Source organism: Nicotiana tomentosiformis, chromosome 12 (assembly GCF_000390325.3).
Source record: "Nicotiana tomentosiformis chromosome 12, ASM39032v3, whole genome shotgun sequence".
Classification (NCBI taxonomy): domain Eukaryota; kingdom Viridiplantae; phylum Streptophyta; class Magnoliopsida; order Solanales; family Solanaceae; genus Nicotiana; species Nicotiana tomentosiformis.
In genome coordinates, this window is record NC_090823.1 from 84779808 (window position 1) to 84804228 (window position 24421).

Below are 24421 nucleotides of genomic sequence, written 5' to 3' on the forward strand. Positions count from 1 at the left end.
TCGTTTAATTTAATTTGTTTTAAAATGGTTAAGATTATTCTAACGTTGGTTTGCCTAGCAAGTGAAATGTTAGGTGCCATCACGGTCCCGATGGTGGAAATTTCGGGTCGTGATATGCCACCTAAGGCATTGTCTAAATTAAAAGGCTACGGCCATTCCGGAATATTAGAAACCCAAGGGCACAAAGTTTATTTGGCATTGCCCGAATTTAAAGGTTACGGCCATTTCAGGATATTAAATGTCCGAGGGCACAAAGCTTATTTGGCATTGCCCGAATTAAAAGGCTACGGCCATTCCAGGAAATTAAAAGCCCGAGGGCACAAAGCTTATTTGGCATTTGCCCCAACTCGAAAAAGCTCGGAGACGTCCAAAGCACGTAACAAAAGGTACCTTCGGCAAAATTACAGTCTAAGGAATTATAAGTACTTTGGAAAAAAAAATCGATCATACCAAATTTCCACATTGCCTTAAGAAAAATCAAAGGCAAGGAATGTCCGAAAACCCCGAACAATACCCAACTATTTAATGCTAAGGCATTTTAATCTTTGAAAAATATAAAAAGAAAGGCAAAGGAAAAACTCAAGAATTATCGAAAAACTTGTATTATATATGATCTTTACAAAGGCATAACAAGCCTTGACAAAAAGAACAAAATACTAAAAAAAACGAAATCAAATAGAGGCACTTAAGCAGCCTGATCCTAGCCGGAGTCCGCCTCGTCACCGGGATTCCCGGGGTCTTCTCCACCCTCGGAAATGCTTGAGTCCTCGAAATATTCCTCCTTGGGATAGGCAAGCTTCTTGGACTCGGTTTCAAGCACCTTGGCATCCTCGATCTCAGCCGATAAGTCAAAAACCCGAGCGTGAACTTCCTCGGGGGCCTCCCTTCGGGATTGCCACTTCATGTGCTCGATGAGATTTTTTACAAGGTCCTGGGTCGCCTCGGCATCAGCCTTATATTGGGCCACCATCTCATCGGCATCGGCCTTGACCACTACGGCCAGTGACTTGGCTGTTTCGAGCTCCTTGGCCAAACTTTTTCGATCAGAGGCGGCCGAACCTAACTGCAACTGGAGCTCTTCAACCCTTTTAGTCTGAACCTCGGCCCTCTCCTTTTCCACTCTAAGCTGAATTTCAGTCGAATTTAGTTGTGCCCGAGCAACCTCTTTTTCCGAGGCCAGACAATCCATTCTGCCTCTCCATTCATCGGTCTCGGCTTTAACTATTTCCAATTCAGCTCGGAGCTGGTCAATCTGATCGAGTGTTTACTGGACCTGCGGATTTTGACCATCAGTCACTGAATCTAGTTCATCATCACTAATCTCAAATATTGTTACCTGCTCAGTGAGGTCAGCAAGTTCCTTCCGAGCAACATCCAGCTCAGCTCGGAGGCTCTTAGCCTCTCCTTCGAACTGCTCGCTAAGAAGTTTATAGGCGTCTCTCTTCTCAGTGAGTTCTCAAACTTCAGCTTCGAGTTGTTTCAGCTCTTCTCGGTGCCTTCAAAAGGTCATGATGAAGCACTGATGCCTACAAGCACGAAAACAAATGTCAAGTTATCTATGAAATAACCTAAATACAAAATTGAAAATCATCAAGGAAAATACAAAGATTACCCGGTTAAGCGCATGTTGCGCTTCGTTGAATAAGCAAGGTGCCTCCACCTCATTCATCTTGGCCTGGTCATCCTCGGTCACCAGACACCGAAGATAACTGGCCACCCCTATGGGGGCGGAAAGAACCCGGGCGTCCTCTGGAAGGGAATTAACAATGGTGTTCTTTTGCAGCTTGAGCCTCGCTATAAATCGACTCTGTGAACGAGGGCGACTCGGCAATCTCTATCGGGCCAAGTACTTCTTGCGGGGCTTTGCCCGCATCTCGGGAAGCTTCAGTTCCTGCCTCCACCTCGGCCTCCCCGACTTAATGAAGATCGATCGCGCCTCCCCCTGGTTTGGAGGCCTCTTGGCTGGTTTGGAGGCATGCTGGCCACCAAATCGAAGGCTTCTCCTTCCCTCTTGAACTCATCCCTCAATCGATAGAGTGAGTCCAGACACAGTGCTCGACCACTGGTGCTTCCCTAGGGTTTACGCGCCAATTTTTTCCTTGGCTTCTTCTTCTCAGGACCCGGAGAACCTGGAGCCCTTTTTCTTTTCTTCTCTTCATCCTGCCCCGAAACAGGGGGCTCAGTGAAGATATCGTCATCACCGAATGGAGGCCTCATCTTAACATCTTTTGGTAAACCTGCAAAAGAGAAGTAAATCAAGTCAAAACATAATATCGTGAAAGGAAAATCAAATGACATTTGAGAAAACTCTCACCATGGAACGGGCCTCCCATCGGCCCTTCGAGAGCTCGCGCCACGAACGCTCGAAATAAGGCCTTTGTTTCACAACGCCCTTGACCTATTTCTTGAGTCGAGGAACTGCATCGGGCATCCAAGAAACAGCTGCACCACCACAAAATATCGATAAGAAGGGACTATATAAGCGCATGAGATGGTCGATGGTGAACGGATACCCCTCGATCTCGCTTACGAAGAAACGAAGGAGATTTACTATTCTCCAAAAGGAAGGGTGAATTTGGCCGAGGGTCACGTCGTACCTCTTACAGAAGGCAATAATGACCTGGTCAAAGGGGCCCAGCGTGAAGGGATAAGTGTAAACACTTAGAAAACCCTCTACGTGGGTAGTAATAGCTTCCTCAGGCTTGGGGACCACTAGGTGCTTATCAGCCCAGTTGTAATCTTTCTTGACTTCGGAGAGGACGTCCTCGGTGATCGAGCAGATATACCTCAAGCCCGGTTCACACTGACCCGGTACCGAAGAGGTTTTCTCGTTCTTGAAATCAGCACCGGTCGGGCACCACGCGGGGATGAACAATTTCAGAGGAGGCTCCGGTGCCGGTTCCCCAGCAGCAGTAGTATGAGAAACGGTTTCCTCAACAGCCAGCCTCGAGGCAGAGGGAGTTTCTTTTTGAGGAACGGATTTTGAAATATTCTCCATTTCTTTAGATAGATGAGATATGAAGAAAAGAAGGTTTGGATGAGAAATAATGGATGATTAGCGGATGAAGAACTTTTATGAAAGATCTCACAAAATCAGAATAAAAGAACTTGGAAGTGTTAAAATATCTTAGGCACGAGAGCAGAAGGTTTGAATGTAAGGTTTGAATGAATGAAGGAGGAGGCATTTATAGTTTTTCAAGCGACGGTTCACACCTGGGAGTGACCGACTAGCAACTGACAAGCATTTAATACCTTAAAAATTGGACCAACGGGACGTTTCAACTATTCTTGTCGCTTATGTCATGAATTTTGTCACTTACGTCATTGTTTATCGAAGTGAGAATCGAGAGCTTATATCGTTTCTCATTATTTGCTCTCCAAATAATGAGGGGACTTTATGTCATGATTTTTGTCGCTTACGTCATGATTTATCGAAGTAAGAATCGAGAGCTCATATCGTTTCTCGTCATTTACTCTTCGAAAAACGAGGAGACTATCTGTATATGGGTAAAATCGAACTCGGAATTTGACCGAGCATCCAACATAACAGCTTGGGATCGAGAGATAGTGATAAAACCCCAAAGGTCGGTTCCTGCCTTGCCGAATTAGCCACCGAAACCACCGGACTTGCCTTCGAGTTTACCAAGGTCTTAATCGGTCCGGTTATAATGGTCTCAAGGAAAATATCGCCAGTTTACCTGACAAGGGTCCGAAATTCCCGCAACTAATCAGATATTGCGAGTGAAATCACGGAACATACCAAAAAAAGGAGGCCAGCAGTCAGCAAGTCAGCAAATCAATGACTTTTTACCTTTTATATAACAATAGAATAATACCCTAAAAGTAGGACTCATCTATTATATAAAAGGGGCCTAGCATTTCATGAAAGGCGTTGTAGCATACACTCATAAGCAATACATTACCGTTATTCTTTAAGTTCTTATTATTCGATATCTTGGTGTCAATCAAAGTACATTCAGCTCTGGTTTGCAGTTAATTTATCGTTATTTATTTCAATTGCAATTAAGTTTATCGTTTAGTATCAAATTAATCTGTATATCCTTTAAACCACTAACAAATTCAATTCTTATCCGATTTTGAGGGTAAACACATTTACTAGATAATGTTTGATTAGTGACCACTTAAATATTTGTGGTTGGGCTAAACGGGTTTTTAAGCTAGAACCCCAATAAGGTTGTGAACTTAAATCTCGGGGATTTTTTCTTATATATATACTATATTACAAATTATTTTATCCGCTTTAACTGAAGTTTGTTAATTACTAAAATAAACTATTTTTTTTTTATAATTTGTACAAATCTATACTATATTGAAAACATGAAACCCCTTCGTAAAATATTGTTTACCTTTTTCACACTTTAAAAATAGATTTCATATTGGACAAAATTGTAATTTAAGTTACTTTTCTAATATTTAGGACTTTTAAATCAATTAAATACTATAATGATCATTCCTTATTTGAACTATGTATAAAGTCCTAATATTTAGGAATTCAAAGATTTTACCTTATATAAATTATTTTTTATTTAAATTATATAACATAATATCTTAATAAGGATTAGGAAATAAAGGCTTACCTCACGTGTATTTACTATTTAGGACCTCTTCAATGCACATAGAGAAATTAAAAAGCATATTACTACATGTAAGTTTCAAAGACGGAGCCTAATCGAACAAGTAAATTAACACTTTATTCTAATAGACAATATAAAATTAAACATAAAATATCGTTTTTACGTAGGTTTGGGCGAGAAATAAATAAATACAAAAATAAAAATGTAATACAATAATTTAAACTTTTTTTCGAAAGACTATTGTTTTCTTTATTGACATTTTCTGAGAAGCAACCAAGTTACAAAGTCAAGAATTAAAAAACGACATTTAGAATTAGAGGAATAATTCACAATTACATAATGTAACTTACCATTGTGTGCTTCCAAATAAGATATTAGAAGTAATAAATTAACAAACTCATCCCGATGCCAATCTCAATTTTGCCTAACCTCTAGGCAAGTGAAAACAAAAATGATTAAGATTCATAATTGAACTCATTAATTTTTTACCTTTTGAATTCTCTCTTATTTGATTTATGTTGGAAGTCTCGATACATAGGATCTTAAGATCAACCAAGATTTTATCTTATACAAAATTATTTTCTTATTTTGAATAATATATCACGATCATAATTTTTTTTGGGCATAACATGAACTATAATTCATTCGATATTATCTTTGACTCTTTTAATTTCTCTTCATTGATTGTTTTTTCTAGGGTAAAATCATTTACATCAGTTAATATTGGTTTAAAAATCAAACTCCCCCCTTAACCTTTGAACAATTATCATTCACCCCCTTTATCCTACACAATGTCTATTTTGCCCTTGTCATGTTTCAATTTCCTCCTATATGTGTAATACTCTTTTTTTATTTTACATGCTATTTTTATGATTTTTCCTATAATTTAAATGATATTATACCTTATTATAAATTATAATATAAATTTATTTAAATTATAAATATAATATCCTATATATTATTTGTCACATTTGATCGGTCTTCCCCATACCAGAATTGAAATGACATATCAGCTCCCAAGGGAGTATTCGGTATTCCTTCATAATATGACATGCATTAAGTATATATTTAAGTTACAATTTCTCAGTATTAAATAGATAATCCTTTAGGAGTTTGTTATAAAATCTGCCTTTACTTTTAATAATAATAAAATTTTATATTACTTGCATTGAGGATATGTTTAAGGTTCCCACCATGTTTTATTCTAGATTGTGTAAATATATTTTTGAAATTTGATTGCTATGAATACAATATTGATAAAAGCAAATTATTTTATTTTAATTTTTATTTTGCTTATCCTTTTTATTATTTAACATCAATGAATTATATGCTTGGTTATCATTTTATATTTTTTTATTTTGAAAATAAAAGTTAGCCATTACATAGGTAAGTTCATAGTATAGATATTAGAAAAAAGAAAAATATCATGATAATACTACTACTACTACTACTACTACAACAACAACAACAACAACAACAACCCAGTAAAATTCAACTAATGGGGTTTAGGGAAGGTAGTATGTACGCAGATCTTACCCCTACCCCGAAGGAGTAGAGAGGTTGTTTCCGAAAGATTTTCGGCTCAAAAAAATAAAAGGACAAAAGGAGACAATACTAGTATCACCACAGTAATCATAGAAAAATTAAGGACACCATAAAATTTAGAAAAAAGATGCAAAGCAAAAGCGATAGCTATTAAATAGGTTCTGCACTGAAAAGCGAAATAGTAAGACATAACATTGCCACTAGCTATGTTAGACAAAAACCCTACCTGGCTAGTCCCACAATGGTACGAAGTAAGGCAAGACTCAACTACCTCCTAACCTACAACAATAGGCATTTTAAAAAGTCAATTGAGAAACAAGGGGAAGAATGATAATTGTTCAAAATAGAGGGGGAGCTCAATTTTTAAAGCAAAGTTTAGAGGTGCAGATGATTTTCATCCATTTGTATAATATTTTAAGACAATATCCAATTATCAAAATAATTAACAAAAAAATTAAAATTATAGTAGAGATAGAGAGAAAGTATGAGGGAGGGAGAGAAAGGAAAAAGATAAACAGATAACTTCAGTCATTGGCGGATCAACAAAAGTTACAATAAGTCATATTTTTTTATTTATTAAGCCAGCTAAATAGGATCAATATTCGTTATTTTTAGGAACTTATATATTTTTAATATAAATATATTATTTAATAATATTTATACAATTTTTAAAAAAAAATTGTATACTCACTGATATAAATATACATATAAAGCGCATATCATAATACTAGTCTCCTTTAAAACGCTAGCATTTTGAGTTAAAGATTTCAGTTATACCTTTTCTTTTCCCTTCCCATTTAATTTGCTCTCCTCTCCTATCCTCTCTCCTTGTTCCACTGCGCCTCTATCATATCCCCCCTAATCCCCTCTAATATCAGGCCAAACTAACACCCCATCTTTCCTTTTCTCCTCTTCTTTACTCAAAGCAGCAAAAAACCATTTCAAATACCACATCCATTGTCACGCCGAAAGACGGCCAACTACGAGGCCAAGCACCGGCAGTGACTCCCCGAAAAACTATGGCAACAACTTCCTTCTCTGTTTTTCCTTCTCTAGCAAATTGAGAAAAAGAAGAAGAATGTATGGTACAATATATAACTTATTTAAACAGTCATACAAAGTTGATATAAATATAACACATCTACAATATCATACAACTTAAATATAAATTCCATACAGCTACAATAACTTATTTGTGGCTCATGTACCCTTATAAATAGAAAGAGAGAGAATGGTAGAGGGAATTGGACATTTATTATAAAATACAACACATTGACATTATCTGAATATTCTTGCTTTATTATACGCATACAAAATACATTTTTTCTTCGAATTTTTATCTAACTTTTCTCCCACGTTCCAAGGAGAATCCGAATATTCAAAGGCTCATCAATCATTTATAATTGTCAGAAAGAATACCAAAGAATCTCACCCTTTTCGGGTGACTCACATGCTTTTATTTACCTAAATGTCATTCATTACTATTTATTGTTATTTAATGCTACCTCCTTTATTTTTGGATTATTGAATATAGCAGTATTGTTGCCATTTATTGTTGCACAAATAATATCTGTGATTTCTCGCTACAAAATCGGTTAATGTATCTTTTGGATATTAATATTGGCTAAAATTAACTCTATTTTAAACCTAGATCTAAATTTTGGGTCAAACAATATACTTTACATGTAATTTTAATACAATTTCGATGCATCTTTAAACATGTGGTCAGTTACAATTTGCTTGTAATGCTTCAAATAACATTATATAACTTCCAAAAAATTTGCATACAATATTTCTTTTGCATGTGGTCTGTTCTTGTTCTTTTTCCTCTTCGATTATCAATATGAAATTTCAACTAAAATTAACTCTAATTGTCACCTCTCTCCCTTTTCCTCTATTGCCTCACTCCTATTCCCCTAATCCCTTTTTCGGCCGCGGCTTAAAATTATTGAAGTTTTAGGCTGAGTTTTATAGAGTTTGCTGCTGGTTTTTGAATAGTTTTAATGGTGGTTTAAAGCGGATTTTAGGTGGTTTTGCTCTTAGGTTTCAATGGAGGAAGACTCAATCGAAAGAAAAATTGAACAAGATGTAATACGTGATAACAGTGGATAGGGGTTGGCTAAGAGAAGTGGGGGGAAGGGGGGGGGGGGGGGGTTATCAGGCTTGAGTTATGGAGATCTTACCAAATTAAATGACCATAATCAAGGATACTCATTTAACATTTGTATAAAATATATATAATTATATCTATATAATGTAATTAAGTGATAACTTTTCTAAGATGGATAAATAAATTTATAACTTATCATAGAAAGGTAAAAATCTCTAAATCTCTAATCCAAGTTTAAAGTTGGCCCATCATTGGTCAGTTTCTTACATTTAATAGTTCAGATTTATTGCCAATTTTGCCTGGACAATCCTATACCTTTCTGCTCTCACAAAATCCCACTCTTCTATTACACTTCCGTGTAGAGACTCCCAAAAACTTTCTTCTTTTCGTCTGAAAAATAAATTTTAAAGCCTTTATTTTTTTTATTTTGGTCAATTGCTATGTAACTCCTATGCTGTAGGAAGGTACCAGGATAAATTTAATTACTATTTTGCAGTTTGCATAATCAGGTAAAAACTTTCTCCCACAAGGTTACAGCATCACAAGGTTCAAGTTCATATTTTTTACCTACCACTGTTATTGATAATTTAATAGCAGCTAGTGAATTTCACGCCCAAACATAATTGCAACTTTCACATATTTTTTCAACTTCATCCAACTATTGTCCAAATGCTTAATTTCAGTTTAATCTACTTTATATTATTTTTATAAAATATTGAAATAGTTTGGATTTGGATAATATTTGATTATAAGATTGAACTTGGAATCCACATATATCAGGAATAAAATCAAGACATCAACTGTTTAGAAACTGCTAAGTAAATGTAATAGGAATGATACTAGAAATGTATAAGAAGAACGCTAAAAAATAAGGAAAAATGGAAATGAAAAGAGTATATAAAACCAAATAAATGTATCGAAAGTGACGGATCATCCACTGTGATTAAAACAGTGTTGGGTTGGGTAAGCATCCGGTCCCCACACTAAAGCCCACCCGATTCAGTATCGTTATGCCTGATTTCGGAAAAAAACTTTGTAAGCGTTTGAACAATATTTAAGTGAAGTCAAAAAAAATGATAGTATGAAATTAAAGTGCTTTCACTTTAGAAAATTTGTAAAAGTTGAAAGTTTGTATACTTCTCTTGAAATTCTCATTCAGACTGTCATTTTAACATTTCACTCAAGTTCAAATAATATTTCACTTGAAACTCAGTATAGTGGTATTTGGATTTGCTTTTAAAAGATAGCTTATAAGCTAAAAGTCAAAAAATGTAAGTTGGTACTCCAACAAGTGACTTTTTTATATTTGGCTCACTCATTAAAAAAATATTAAATTCTAAAAAAAAAGGTCTTCTGACTAAACTACCCTTAATTTATTGCTGGACCTATTTAATGTTAGTAATTTAAAAGACCTTTTAAGGATAAGTACATAGGGATAAATTTGAAAAAACAAAGTGAATACTCCCTTCAGTCCATAATAAGTGACCTTTTGACCTTTTTATTTAAGTCCAAAATAAAGTGTCATTTTTACATAATGAAGAATGAATTAACCGTACTTTTTCAAATTTGCCCTTATTTTATATATCCCAATGTATTAAGTTAACAATATGCAAATTTTAATTAAAGTTAATTTAGTCAAAATACTTATTTGTTTTCTAGGAGTCAGTATTTTATTAAGGGGTGTGCCAAAGGAAAAAAATCACTTATTGTGGACCGGAGGGAGTACCTTCTTGATTATGTAAAATGACATTTATTTTGCACCAAAATAAAAAGGTAAAATAGTCTTTTATTGTGGGCCAGAGAGAGTAATAATGAATTTTTGGCTTTTGGCTTATTTTTATACTTTTTCATGTCTAAAAGTAAAAGCTTTCAAGCATTTTTTATCATTGCCAAACACTACAAAAACTAAAAAAATACTTAAAAACTAATAAACACTTAAAATAAGTCAATCCAAATACCCTCTAACTAATTACTTATTTCAGTATTTGAGAATATTCCTATAGACAAACAGCCACAATTACACCAAACTACACTAAATTAGTTTTCAAAAAGACATTAGTCACAACTCACAAGTCAAGGTATGTCAAAGATAATATGCCATTGTGTTATATGATTGTTTCATATCAGTTATATAACGCTTTCAAAGAGATTTATAACGTATTGGGATACTCCATCTATTATCTTAAGATTTGTTGTTAAATACTCAACATTTTCATGTAAGATCGGAACCAATTTTTAGTAAGTCATTTTCATATTTATAACTCTAACGTCTCCTAAAATTACAACAGCAAACCCAACAAATTCCTATAAGTAGGATATAGGAAGGATAGTGTGTGCGCAAATATGCCCTTATCATGAAAGGGCAGAGAAACTATTCCAATAAATCCTCGACTAAGAAAATATGAAAAGAAGTAATGAGAACAAACAATAACAACAACAACAACAACAAGATATTAAGAACTAAAGCATAAAATAGCAATCAAACAATAAGTAGTAATATCAATAAAAGTTACTCCCTCCGGTCCATAATAAGTGACTTTTTGGATGTTTTCACACAGATTAAGAAATTTACTTTTTAACATTAATTAGCAATAAATTTGACCATATTAACATTTACTATCTCGTCACATAAACACTCATAACACATACTCCAAGGGCAATGTAAGAAAAGAATAATTAATTCATTCATGAAATCTGAAAACATTACTTATTTTGGATCACATAAAAAGGCTAAAAAATCATTAATTGTGGATCGAAGGGAATACCATACTAGCAATAATTCTACCGGTAGGGAAAAGAAAAAGAAAAACGCACGAGTAACTCCCAATCTTTTACCTAACCCTCGACCTCAATTTCTTAGAATTAAGTTTTATATAAATCTATCACTAAAATATGTGGTAGGATAATAAATGTATTTTATTCTTAATCACAAATTCCAAATTTGAGCTCTAATAGTCATTTTTTTAATAGAGCTCCTATAAACTGAATCAAAATCAGAAAGTCTTAAACATAAGATTTTGACAAGAGAGAGAGAGAGAGAACGAGAACCAAAGCTGTGCATTGTTTTAAGGCAGCGGCTGCTGTATATCAGAGAAAAAGGGCAAAGCCTTTTTTGGTATAGAGTCAAAGATAAAGAGAGATAACAGTACAGTGTAGCAGAGAAGAAGATTGACCCCCATTGAAGCTTAAACAAACTCTATAATTCCAACTGAAAAAAGAAGAAGTAAAAAGTATACAGAAGCTTGAAGTTAGATCCGAGAGTTGCGGAGCCAAAATGGGAGAAATGGGAACTGGAAGTTCTTTCACGGCGTTACTTGAACTGCCGGCGAATCAAGCGGTGGAGCTTTTAGTTCATTCATTGGAAACCGACAAAACCGGTGAACCTCACATACCTCACTATCGTTATCCTCCTCCTCCGCCGCCGATTTTTCCTTCGGATGCAGCTTTGATTGACAGAGCTTCTAAGTTCTCCGTCTTCGCCGCCGGATACTCGCCGGAGTCTAATTCTACTCTTTCCAATTCATGCTCAAAATCACTTTTAGTCAAACAAGAACCCCTAGATTCCGAATTTAACCAGAATTCATCTCCGGTTACCTTTTCCAATCCGACGGTTAATCAAAAAACAACTAAGAGAAAGGAACGCGAGAAAAAGGTAATTTCCACACCACCGTAGCCTCTATCCTATTTTATATGACACTTTTTATTCTTATTCTGTGACCAGTCAAATAAAACTCACTTAGATTTTAGTAACAGAAGGAGTAATAAGTTAATTTTAAAACTTCTAATTTTATTCTTAATGAGATAATTTATAGTCACACAAATGTCTATGGCTTTTTAAATATTACAAGTTTCAAATCCATGTCCATGAAACACTAATTTGATAGGAGCAAAATTGCAACTTATTATACTTTACGTTTTTTCTATTTAATTTCTAAGAAATGTGAAATGGATTTTGGACCTAAGAAGTGGAGTATATGAATTTCCAGTTTGTTCAGTAATTTCTGTCAAATTCAGGTAAAAGAAACTAGTAGCAAAAAGGGCAAAAAATCAACGAATAATACCTCAGAAGATGATGCAGAGAAGCTTCCATACGTTCACGTCCGAGCTCGTAGAGGCCAAGCGACAGATAGCCATAGCTTAGCAGAAAGAGTAAGGCTCAAGAACTTAAGCGCTATTAGTGTTTTGCTAAATTTGGTGATTACATCTAATTAAGATTGTAATTTTCTTAATTATATGTAGGCAAGGAGAGAGAAGATTAATGCTAGGATGAAGCTCCTTCAAGAGCTGGTCCCAGGATGTAATAAGGTTAGCTGTCACTTTTATTACGTAGTACTCTTCATTAGCAATAATAATAATGATAGTCTAATAAATTTGTACTGATTGTTAAGTAATCACGTTGGGGAAAAAATATCTTCAATGTGATAATTGTAATTCCTTTCATCCATTAGTTTTTTATTTTATTTTTAAAGCCTAAAATCAGTCGTTTTCACCTTTTTCTTAAACGAAAAAAGGTGGTGGGTTTGGCACCAAGAAAAGTAGCTAACAATTCTACTGTCCTTTCAGCCTTTTTGCTACTTTTCAGTATTTACTTTTTGAGGTCAATCGTGTCATTTACTAGTCTTGGACCTCTTTTTCTTTACCTGTTTTTTCCCTTAAAGAAAATTGATACTTGAAAATTTGTTTTTCGGGGGAGTTAGGATAATTTGGAGAAGTTTTAGTCTAGAGACTAAGTGGGCGTTTGGACATAAGAATTGTGAAATTCTGGAAAAAAAGTGATTTCTTGTTTTCAAGTTGAAAATGGTATTTGAAAATTAGATTTGTGTTTGGCCATGAATATTATTTGAATCTGTTTTTTGAATTTTTGTGAGTGCTTTCAAGTAAAAATTTTGGAAAATAACTTTTTTGAGTTTTTCAAATTTCGAAAAATTTCCGAAATTTAACTTCAAGTAAAAGCATCCCAGTGCACTAAGTTCCCGCTATGCGCGGGGTCCGGGGAAGGGCCGGACCACAGGCTGCGTACAATTTGAAATTTTCATGGCCAAAAATTAATTCCGGAAAAAAAAGTGAAAAAAATATTTAAAAATTTCCTATTTTCAATTTATTTATTTTTCAAAAATGTGTTTGTCCATTAAATTTTGCAAGTTTTTAAAAAAAATTCGATAATGAGTTGTGGACCACTTTTTCGATAATGTGGTTTTGACCACTTTTTCAAAATTTTCAGATTTTTTTTTCCCGCTCACAAAACTGCAACATTTTTTCAAGTGAAATGCATTGTCCAAACATAATTTCAAATTCCAAATACCATTTTTCAACTTAACTCCAAATACTACTTTTTTTTTTCAAAAGTAGTAGGATATATGTTCAAAAATGGACCTCATGTCTAACTTAAACTCAAAAGTCATGAGTTGAGGATTGTTAATATAAAGAGACTACTAATCCAGCCATTTGTGACTTGACCAATTTATGAATGTATGAGATGTTGATCCCTTGCAACTGTAGGTTACTTTGGAATAGTTAGTTCCATCTTAGACTTTTTGTTTGTATTTGTAATATTGGGAACAATCGTTTGAATTAGAAATCAGTTTGATTTTGAACAATCACTTCTAATTGCTTTAAGAAATGAAAATAACTATTGATCTGAAGGAGCTTTTATCATCTTTGACTGTCAATGCAATGTGTAATCAAGACTATAGAATGTTACTATTCTACTTTAACTTGTTGGCTTGCTGTGGCTTAACATACACTTGCATTTTTATGAGGCTAAGCAGAGATGCACGGTGATTAATTTAATGGCTAATTAACAGACATTCGTGCTCGCTTCAGATGCTTTCAATTAGTTAATTCTCAATTTCAAACTTGCCCAAAAATATTACCATGTTGTAAAGTCTGGACTATGCTTACAGATCTCGGGAACTGCAATGGTGTTGGATGAGATCATCAACCATGTACAATCCTTACAGCGTCAAGTGGAGGTCAGACCTCGGAAATCCTTGCATCTGACTTATTAGTGCTGAAATCTGCAGACTACTATATTGATTGCGGCATTTTAGGTGTAAATGCAAATATGATGCATTCAGACTTCTCACTCTGCAGTAGTAGATTGTATCCCTCAAAATAGTCATTATTTCTGTACCTGCATAGGGGGAACTAAGTTTTGGAAGAAATAGTGGCTATTTTCTTTTTCTCTCTCTAAAGAAATAGTCATTATTTCTTCCAAAACTTAGTGCCCCCCTATGCAGGTAAATGCCTTAACATAATTCCTGCAATGCTTTGCATAACTTACAAAGAAAAGAGAAGAATTTTTTTATTATTATTCGGCTATATTGCTCGGACTCTCCAAAATTGTTGCCGGTGCATGTCGGATCCTCTAAAAGTAGTGCATTTTGGAGGATCCGACACGGGTGCGGCTGCATTTTGGAGAGTCCGAGTAATGTAGTTCTTCGGCTACCGGAGGTAGGGTGTGGAGAATATGCAGCAGTTGTTGATTTGTCATAAGCTCCCCCGTTAGCGTACAGTCATAACGAAAGGAGAACTGATGAACTCAATACCTGAGGAGTTCCTCAGTTGCTCCTCATGTATTCTTTTTAAAGAAGGGAAACAATAATTCCTTATTAAGGAAACACAATCATAGTCTGAATTTTGTCAGGCTGAACTTAAACATCAATAGGCTCATAAAAGGTTTTGTGGCCATGCTTAATATTCAAACATGATATTGTGGTGAGGGAAGCTTGCATGTTCCCTATACAGATGAGTGCATCTGCATCCCACCTCCGCCCCCGCCCCCACCCCACAACCTTTTTTTTTGACAAATTTTGAAAATGTAGGCAAAGATAGAAGTAAACCAGTGGGCATTCCACATACGAAAAGAACTTTCATGACCTTCAAGAAAGTAATTTTTCTGTTATTGCTTGGTCGTATTGATACTTCAATTGGTTGCCTCAGTCATTTGATGGAGTTCTGTTTGGTTGTAGTTCTTGTCAATGAGACTTGCTGCGGTTAACCCAAGAGTTGATTTCAACCTTGACAATCTCTTTGCTCCAGAAGTAAGTTTTGTCTTGCTTGTTTATAACTTCACTTCATTATTTACTCAATTCAGCAAGTAAAGCGCCTAACTGGTACTTCGTTAGTTCTTCTATGCTGGCATCTGATTTTTTTACCTTCAATGTCAACTTATAAGACCACCTAAGAAGACGCTTCACATTAAAATTGTTCGAAAGTTAGTTACTGAAATTTTTCTTCATCCCCTTTTTTTCTAGAGGTTCTTTTGACCAGCCAAAAATAGCAGAGCAGGGTCAATTGTGGACCATCATTATCTGACTTTCTAGGCACATTTACCCGTTTAACTCTTCTTATGTAACGTGATCAGTTGAAAGGTTGCCAGTCACCGTACTACAATGTTGCTAGCCTCTGGAGTTACCTTTGTCAGTCTCAAAGTTGGCCCTCTATTCATATACCTGAGAAGAGGAGAATTTTTCATGTGATACTTACTGTCGATATTTCTGCAAGTTGCAACTTCTCACATCATGACTTCTACAATGCTTTAAATGAAAATGTTCTGTACCTTATCATGTTTTACTGCAATGTATTTATTTAATCAATTATGCCTACTTGTATGGATCAATTAAATACAGTCAAAGATTGGATTATCCAAAAGATTTCAAGCGGGCATCTTCATGCTTTATGACTAGCTTTAGGATGATTGAGTAATTACTCATAATGTATAAAGCATTTATAAAATAATCTCAGTTTCTTCAAAACTTGTGATCATTCCCTTAAGAGTCTTGATTTACTTTTGGAAAATTAGCGGAGTGGTTCCCATGTAGAGAGCAACTTACCAGACATGATTGTGCCACCTATGTGGGCTGACGGACAAACCAGCGGGAACAGAAACCAGTATCAACATTTTTGGCATCTTGAAGGAATTCATCAGCCTGTCTGGGGAAGAGTAGAAGACAACTCTAGCTTTGTTACTCCAGAGAACTCACTTTTGACTTATGATTCCTCAGCAAATTCAGGTAAATCCCAACTTAATGGCCTGTGTGTTACTTATTTCTCTATGTTCATTTCCTCTTGGCACCAACTGAGACGCAAAAAGTTTACCACTTGGCACCAACTGAGACGCAAAAAGTTTACCACTTGGCAACTAACACACAATATGTATATATATATATATATATATATATACGCGACAAAGAGAATTCTGTAAAGAAAACCAATATGGAATGCAGCAAGAGTCAAATGAGCTTCATAGCTAATTGTGATATTTCTGACTTTTGCAGCATCTTTACACCAAAATCAGCTGAAAATGGAGCTATGAAAGCAGAGGCAAGAATTTACTAGTGGTTAGCTGTGTATATATCGGACATAATAGTTGATAGCAGCAGGCAGCGGAGAAGAGAGTTCTCAAGAGTTAAAGACTTTGACTTTCCACTTCCGCTAATCAAGAACAAGGAGAAAATCCAGATTGATCTCTGTTAGAGGGGGAAAAAATTAGCTGTATCCCTTATTTCCATTTGTATAACATATATATTTATATGCATACGGAAATATTTGTCTATACTAACGTAGGGTCATTCAATCTGATACTTGGTGTGCGAGATGATTGATTGATTCATAGCTGTAAAACAAAAATGAACTAGTGGTGACTACATTAATATGCAGATAAGCTTTTGTGTTATTTGCTCTTGTTGATGTACCTTGTGTTGTAATCGTGAGAAGCAATAAAAAAAGATGTTGAAAACCGAGAAAGCTTCATTTTTGAGGGAGAGAGATTGAACCAAAGACCTCCAATGTCTTTAGGTCTCGTCATTGCAATTTACTACTACACAATCTATAGGCAGAGTTATCCTTGGGTTATCCCAAAAAAAAATATATATATATATCTCCAACAAAATGGATGAGCTGCCAGTGGTAAAATTATAGTATGTTCTTGCGCACCTCGGTTAATACAATCTCAACTACCTGGATGGATTGACTTGATAATTGTAGTAAATACATAGCATCATATAAACCATTCATTAATGCACAAGAGAATGCAATACATCAGAATAAAAAAGAGTTGGTGTTTATTTATCCACGACTCCTCTACCTTTTGAGATGAATTAATTGATAATAACAAATACTCCTCAGATAACACATAAGCAAATTGATCACAAACATCAGATAACACATAAGCAGATTGATAAAGGAATAAAGGACAAACATGTACCCGCTTGACTTTTTTGTTTTTCCTTTTTTTACCCCTTTTGAGTGGATAGTCATTCTGCACAGCAAATCAATAAGAACATAAAGATGAGAAAGAACAAGGACTACAAGGTCCATGAAGATATCCACCAAGCCAGCAAAAATAACAACTTACAAACTGGAGATATAATGATTGTGCCCTACTTTCATCACTTATACCATTTTTGAACAGGGACATCTTATACCATTGACATCTAAGGGACACCTTATACGACAAAAGGCCAAGACCAACAGATTTTAAAGCAAGAACATCATACTTCAGTTCATATAACATTCAATAGAGGCTTCCTAGATCTTGTTTAGCTTTTCTGCTACAACAACAGGATTTGCTTTAGCAATAGCATCCCGACCAGCATTCTTATAATCAAATGGGCAGTCGTGCTTGTCTGAATAACGGTGAGCTGCACAGAAATGATTTCCACACTTGCAATTGAACCCTGTTAAGCCCACACGCTTGCGGCAAGTAGTGCACCTAGTTGGGCCCACTTTTGGCTTCACCTCTGAACTCTGGCCTGAGGATAAATCAGAAGATGCTTCTGTAGAGATAACCTTTAATTCTGCTGATCCCGGTTGCACATTGATTGAACCAGTGACAATAGGCTCTTTGTCATTACTGCTTGAGCTTCCATTTACAATGTTTTCGATTGATGTAGCTGCAAATTTAGCTTGTTCCTGCTTCAGTACCATGTCCTTGTGACACTTGGAGCACATATTCATGGTGGCTGCACTACCAAAGAACCCACAGTTGTTGATGCAAAGGATGGGGCCTTCTGGAGCTTGGCAGCCTGTCTCCTTGGAAGATTCCATTTTCTGCAGTTAACCTGACACTTGCAACACAAGCTCATTATATACAATTTCCATCATTGCAACAAAAAGAACAAGCAAATCCCTCAACTAAGGAACACTGAAATTATCAGACAGGGCCGGCAATCCGAAATATTACATCCAATCAAGAAACAGAAAACATTCAAACAACCAACAATAACTAGAATTAGTCATCAACATCAATGCCTTTTGGTTGGTGCTCAGTCAACACTATAGGGGGTTTAGTTCAGTAACCTAGACAATTACTTATGACATTAGAGGCAAATGGTGAAAACTCCAGCTCTCTTTTCTTCATATCCTCTCAAAGATATTAAGCACAATCAAACAAAAAAACTTGACCGGAAAACTAATTGTTATACCGCTACAAGATCCATAAGTAGATGTAACTTAACGAGATGGCAAAAACTGCATTCATTACAAGACATTTTCTCACATATACCTCAACTTTCTGAGATATGGTTGCCTGCAAACTTCAAATTAATTTAACCAACCCTTATTTAGACTTTGCAAGAACATAGGAGTTCAAAATTGTGATTACATTGTAATCAACCAAAATTTGAGTTCCCTACAAAATATAATTATGTGTATCCAGGTGAAACTACTTCTGACAAGCAAACTGGATACTTAAGCTGCCCAATCTAGCAGAGATATCCAAGGCTCCATCCTCACTCAGCTAACTGCTGACTTGCTAACATAGCCAGCCCATTCTTGTCAATGGTAACAGCAAATTGTCATACATTAAAAAGAATACATGTTGCTTACCCATTCTTCTTGTAGCCAATTAGAATCGCGTAGAAAGACAGGCAACTTATTCTTATGTTTCTTGTTTAACAATACAAGTTCAGCAAACACTAACTCCTTCAAGGAAAAAAAACCAAACCCTAGCTATCACCAAAACAGAAGTGGTAAAAGACCGACAGGAAAACATCGCTGCAACCATTGTGGTAAGCAAAAGCTTGCACTTCAATCATTGTCATATCACTTAATATGGTCAATCAACATGGAATTTCAACTATTCAAGGGTTTCCACCAAAAGGAGCATGATTAGTAAACTCGATTATCTAGACAAATACAAAACAGTCTAAAGAACCTTTTGTTGCTAATCTCTGATTGCATATAGCATGAATTCAAGAAATTTGTTTCTCGTAACAACTGAATGCACAGATAGATCTCAGAGATGTCAAGACAACTATTGTTTGCATGAATGGTTATCCAAGATCAGGGCACTTCTTTATGTCATTAAACTGCTTAATACTTCTCAGCGTGGATAAAACCTGGCTCAGCATACTATCACCTCGAAGTGAATGGTAGTTATTGTAAGATCATCAACAATTACACTAGCAAAGAAACCCAAAAAAAGTAAGTTTATCCAGCTAGATTTCCTTACTAAGAAACTGAAAGCTTAGCAAAGCACAATTCAACGAAATGATGCAAAAAAGACCTTTAAGAAGTATAAAACAAAAGACACGCTCACTTTTGACAAAGATCAGAGAAACAGTAGAAAAGGCTAAGTGCACATATTAATGTCTCAATATTTCCGCTCCAACATTTAATTAACAGGATGAATGATAAACAACTCCATCTATGTGAGCTTAGGATAACGGAAGAGGTAGGTTGATGGTTAGGATATAAATAGTCTTACTTTTGTTAGACAATGATATTTTAACAAGGGGATTCAAAAGATTGGAACTTGTGCCTTAAAACAAACTTTGAGCTAACTTTGCCACTACAAGGGGATACAAAAGTTAATATGTATACGTAAAAAATTGCAAACTCAATGAAGGGGATTCAATTGAACCCCTTCCTTGGCTGTGGCTCTGCCACTGACCACAAAGGATACATATGATTCATATGGTAGAAGCCAACTAGTTTGGGAATTGGGATGAGTCATCATTGATGATTAATGAAAGGAAAAAAAAACAAATAAGTGAACATATAAAACCCCAACTCGGCACAGAACTCAACTGCTTATGCACAGCAGCACATGTTATTTAGATGATTCAGATAGCAGCAACACTTCACATAAAAAAGATATGGTAAATTCTCAACTAAGAAGCAAGAAATCAGCATTATCCCACATGGGCTGTAAAGCAATATCCTAAAAATCAAAACTTTAAACTAATGACACGTCATAACATTCCAAAAAAAAAAGAACCATAATAATCCAAATCTAACAAAGTAGGAAAAAAATACCTCTTTTAACGCATAAACGCTAGAACACATGCTTAATTTTAAACAAGAAAGGGAAAATTGAAGAAAATCCAACAAAAAAATCAATAAAAGTCGAAAAATATACCCGATCTTCAGTTTCAAATTCGAAGCCCAGAAAAAGGCCTAGAATCACCCGATTAAAAAACAATTATAGAAAAAGTAGAGAAATAACAAGAGAAGAACATAAAATTAAAATCAATTATTGTGGGAGAAAGAAAAACCAAAAATAATCAAAAAGCAAAAAAGTATACCTTGATCGAAGCGATAAATCGAGAAGTCGAGAGGTGAAGAAAAGAGGAAGAAATTGAGAAAGATTAGAGAGAGAGAGAGAGAGAGAGAGACCTAAAAAGAGAGAAGAAAGAGAAAGAGGAGGATTGAAATGTAAAACTGCGGAAAATGATTTTTCGTCCCCTTTTATTTAATTGTAATTTCATTAACAGAACTTTTTAATTTGATTATGTTTTGGACTGCTAAATTAATTTCAAACCGGAATGCTTTTGGGAGTTTGGAGTGTGGCCCAAGCCTTCGTTTCTTCACCTGCCCTTACCAAACTTCTATTTTACCATTTTGCCATTCCTTTTTCCTTACGCATCGACCTCCTCTCTCCGAGAGAGACGGGCGCATGGATTAGTAATGCATGCATTCGTTATACAGATATTATTTTTTATTTATTGTTTGGTATGATGTATTAAAATTATAATATATTATATAATTTTTAAGAAAAATAATTGTTTATAAAAATAACTTTCATATTCTCAAGTTTTAAGGAACTTTAAGAATAATTTTATATTTAGCCAACATAATACATGTATTAGTAGTCTTGATATTACTAATATCATAATTTTCTATGCATTACTTATACATAGGATAATACTAAATATGGTGTATAATTAATACAAATATTAATTATATACAAATTAAAAAAATATATCAAACAAGATATTAGTAATGTATAGAGCTAATGTTTGTATTATTTTTTCTAATACCTCCTACCAAATCATCCATCAGAGTGTTAAGCTTTGGAATTTACTGGCATAATTTATATATTTCATATTCCCTTTTTCCTTCTTTTAGAGCTAGTTATTTCTTTGACTGGTTATCGAGGGCTTGAAAGTTAATTATGAAAACTTAAATAGATGTATTTTTAAGAACCCTGTCAATATACTTAGCTTCAATACTCATATATATCAGCCCATAATAAAAAGGTGTCAAATAAATCGGATGGGTTGAATCTAGACATGTTAAAGTAACGAGTGGAACTGAATCATGTTCAAAGTTTGCCTGCATTAAGATTAGGTTGAGTCAATTTTATGAGTGTCCTAAGTAGGCGGATTCATAATTTAAATCTTATGGGTTTAACTTTTAAAAAAATTTCTATTGAACTCATTATACTTTTAAATTTATGGGTTCATATCTACTATTTTATAATTCTAATGAATTTTTACACATAAAATTTTACTTTATTTCAAAAGTTATGAGTTCAATTGGATCCGATAGTACTACACTGCATCCGCCACGGTCGGTACCGAGACTGAATGCATGGCAGCCCTAAGGGCAGGGTAGTGCTGCCATGTGTTGTATTGTATCCTTGCGGGTGAGTTGGTGTAATAAGCATAGCATGCCATTGCCCACACCTTTATAGCTTGTCAACTTATTTTTAAAATGGCTTTTTTTAAAAGTATTAGTTTTAGGACATAATACTATACGTTAATAATTTTACATGATTACCTTTAGAAATTATATTAGTATAATTATTTTCGGACTGTCAAATTCATATAAAGTTGAACAAATAAATATCTTTAGTCATGTAATCCTATTACTTTTAGGATATACTTCTTAAAAATTTCTATTATTAATTTAATTTGAAAACGTATTATAATGTCCTATTACTATATTGTCCAAATTCATTATCACTTAGTCCAAATAAATATCTTTAGTCCAAATTCATTATTACTATAATGTCGTATTATAATGTCCTATTAATTTCTATTATCACTTGAGAATGTATTATATTGTCCAAATTCATTTAGAAAAAGGAGAGCCTATATTATTATAAAAGCATAAATACAATATTAATATACCAAAATAGCCCTAAATTATTAAACGGAAGAACTCATAGGAAGATGACATAACTGCAATAACCTATTTTTTGGACTACAGTACATTCTATGCTAATTTTTAATATTTAAGATTTTAAAATTAATAAAATTTATCTATTAAATTATTATTAAAAATATGTAGGAAGGTTTAATAAAATTAATTTCATAAGAATCCTCCGTATTAGCAATACATTACCACTCCATAATGTCCAATACTAAGAAAAAATAAAAGTAATATTAAATGAACTGCATAAAAAGTTGAAATTGAGAAACAAATACCCCCACGATAATATATTTTTATATTATATTTGAACTATTTTTCTACTCAAATAATATTTTTTAATTAATTTTTCGGGTAATATGTAATACCCAATTATTAAACAACAAATAAAAAAATATTTAAGAATATAAATGTGTGAGAAAGAGAAAAAAACTGGTTGGTAAGAGTCAATACCACTAATGATTTTACAAACGTAAATATCTAAAAGTGAAATGTCATATCAATCTTGTACTATTTGAAAATAAAATTTATAGTGGATAGAATTATAATTAAGATTAAATATTCAAAACAAGATATGAACTAATATTATAATCTGAATCAATATATAATAAATTATTTTTTATGTTAAAATTAAATAATTAAATCTTTTAATTAATTATTTAGCAAGAGAACCCAATTCAATTATTTTTTAAATTCATCATATGAGTAAAATTCTTATTCAAGTTAGAAAAATAATCTTAGGGTACATAAATTTATTCCATTAAAAGAGCGTTAGAACACAGTAAAAATGTTAGTATATTATTAAGAATTAAAATGCTATACAAGTGTCTGAGAAAACACAATCAAAGCTAAATTCTAAACAAGATGTCACGACCCAAAATTCCCACCTTCGGTACCGTGATGGAGCCTAACATTTCACTTGCTAGGCAAGCCAACGTTAGAATAATATTAGCCATTTTAAAATAATTTTAAATTAATTAATAACAAAGAAACAAATGCGGAAGTAAAATCTGAAATGTAGTGAATAATCCATAATAATAGCGATGTCTAAATACCATCCCAGAACTGGAATCACAAGTGCACGAGCTTCTAGAATGATATAGATAAGGGTCTGAATAAAATAAAGTTGTCTAAAAGCAAACACACAGCTAAAGTAAAGTAGATGGGGACTTTAGAACTGCGGACGCTGCGCAGTTATACCTCAAGTCTCCTCTGGGTAGCTGAAATCCGAGCAAGTCTATGGTACGCCGCTGGGACCAACTCCGAAATCTGCACAAGAAGTGCAGAGTGTAGTATCAGTACAACTGACCCCATGTACTCGTAAGTGCCGAGCCTAACCTAGACGAAGTAGTGACGAGGCTAAGGCAGGTCGCTTACATTAACCTGTACGTAATAATAATAATAATAATAATAATAATAATAATAATAATAATAATAATAATAATAATAATTAATAATAATAATAATAATAATAATAATAATAATAATAATAATAATAATGACGTGAATAGTAGTAAGACTAGTAAATAATTTTAATAATTGAAATCAATTCAACAGTCACAATCCCTCAACCTGTTTCCATTGCGGCATGCAACCCGTTCCCCCAATATAAACTTTAAATAAGTTTGTTGCGGCGTACAACCCGATCCCCCAATATTGACTTTAAATAAGCTTGTTGCGGCGTGCAACTCGTTCCCCCATATAAACTTTAAATAAATCTGTTGCGGCATGCAACCCGATCCCCCATATATATATACACAACTATTAAATGTAATAGAAATACTCTAATAAA

General features: G+C 34.2%; 3 protein-coding genes across 10 annotated transcripts; 1 reads left to right on the forward strand and 2 right to left on the reverse strand.

Annotated features, from left to right (window-relative positions):
- Positions 1-586: 586 nt before the first annotated feature.
- LOC104112386 (uncharacterized) lies at positions 587-12446 on the reverse strand. Of its 3 annotated transcripts, XM_070192288.1 has the most exons (5): positions 12312-12419; positions 2315-2442; positions 1613-2237; positions 1337-1526; positions 587-1273 (listed from the first exon to the last, which is right to left on the reverse strand). In XM_070192288.1, exons 1-3 carry the CDS (start codon positions 12338-12340, stop codon positions 2074-2076), a joined length of 321 nt encoding a protein of 106 aa, XP_070048389.1. In that variant the 5' UTR covers positions 12341-12419; the 3' UTR covers positions 587-1273; positions 1337-1526; positions 1613-2073. The 3 variants fall into 3 exon arrangements, 1 of the variants encoding a protein (XP_070048389.1); XR_689972.4 differs by lacking the exons at positions 587-1273; positions 1337-1526; positions 1613-2237; positions 2315-2442 and adding an exon at positions 8975-9264 and having other exon boundaries at positions 12312-12446; XR_004511131.2 differs by lacking the exons at positions 587-1273; positions 1337-1526; positions 1613-2237; positions 2315-2442 and adding an exon at positions 11369-11761 and having other exon boundaries at positions 12312-12445.
- LOC104112385 (transcription factor bHLH48-like) lies at positions 11525-16927 on the forward strand. 4 transcript variants are annotated; one of them, XM_009622272.4, is made up of 7 exons: positions 11525-11902; positions 12265-12399; positions 12490-12555; positions 14154-14222; positions 15222-15293; positions 16055-16265; positions 16530-16927. In XM_009622272.4, the coding sequence occupies exons 1-7, from the start codon at positions 11525-11527 to the stop codon at positions 16565-16567; spliced, it is 969 nt and encodes a 322-aa protein (XP_009620567.1). In that variant the 3' UTR covers positions 16568-16927. The 4 variants fall into 4 exon arrangements, with proteins under 4 accessions (XP_009620567.1, XP_070048387.1, XP_009620568.1 ...); XM_070192286.1 differs by lacking the exon at positions 14154-14222; XM_009622273.4 differs by lacking the exons at positions 16055-16265; positions 16530-16927 and adding an exon at positions 15617-16007.
- A 615-nt stretch (positions 16928-17542) lies between these two features.
- On the reverse strand, positions 17543-20962 carry LOC104112387 (zinc finger A20 and AN1 domain-containing stress-associated protein 8-like). 3 transcript variants are annotated; one of them, XM_018776415.3, is made up of 3 exons: positions 20781-20942; positions 18888-19025; positions 17543-18314 (listed from the first exon to the last, which is right to left on the reverse strand). In XM_018776415.3, the coding sequence occupies exon 3, from the start codon at positions 18298-18300 to the stop codon at positions 17782-17784; it is 519 nt and encodes a 172-aa protein (XP_018631931.1). In that variant the 5' UTR covers positions 18301-18314; positions 18888-19025; positions 20781-20942; the 3' UTR covers positions 17543-17781. The 3 variants fall into 3 exon arrangements, with proteins under 3 accessions (XP_018631931.1, XP_009620574.1, XP_009620573.1); XM_009622279.4 differs by lacking the exon at positions 18888-19025 and adding an exon at positions 20615-20652 and having other exon boundaries at positions 20781-20936; XM_009622278.4 differs by lacking the exon at positions 18888-19025 and having other exon boundaries at positions 20781-20962.
- Between the last annotated feature and the right edge of the window lie 3459 nt (positions 20963-24421).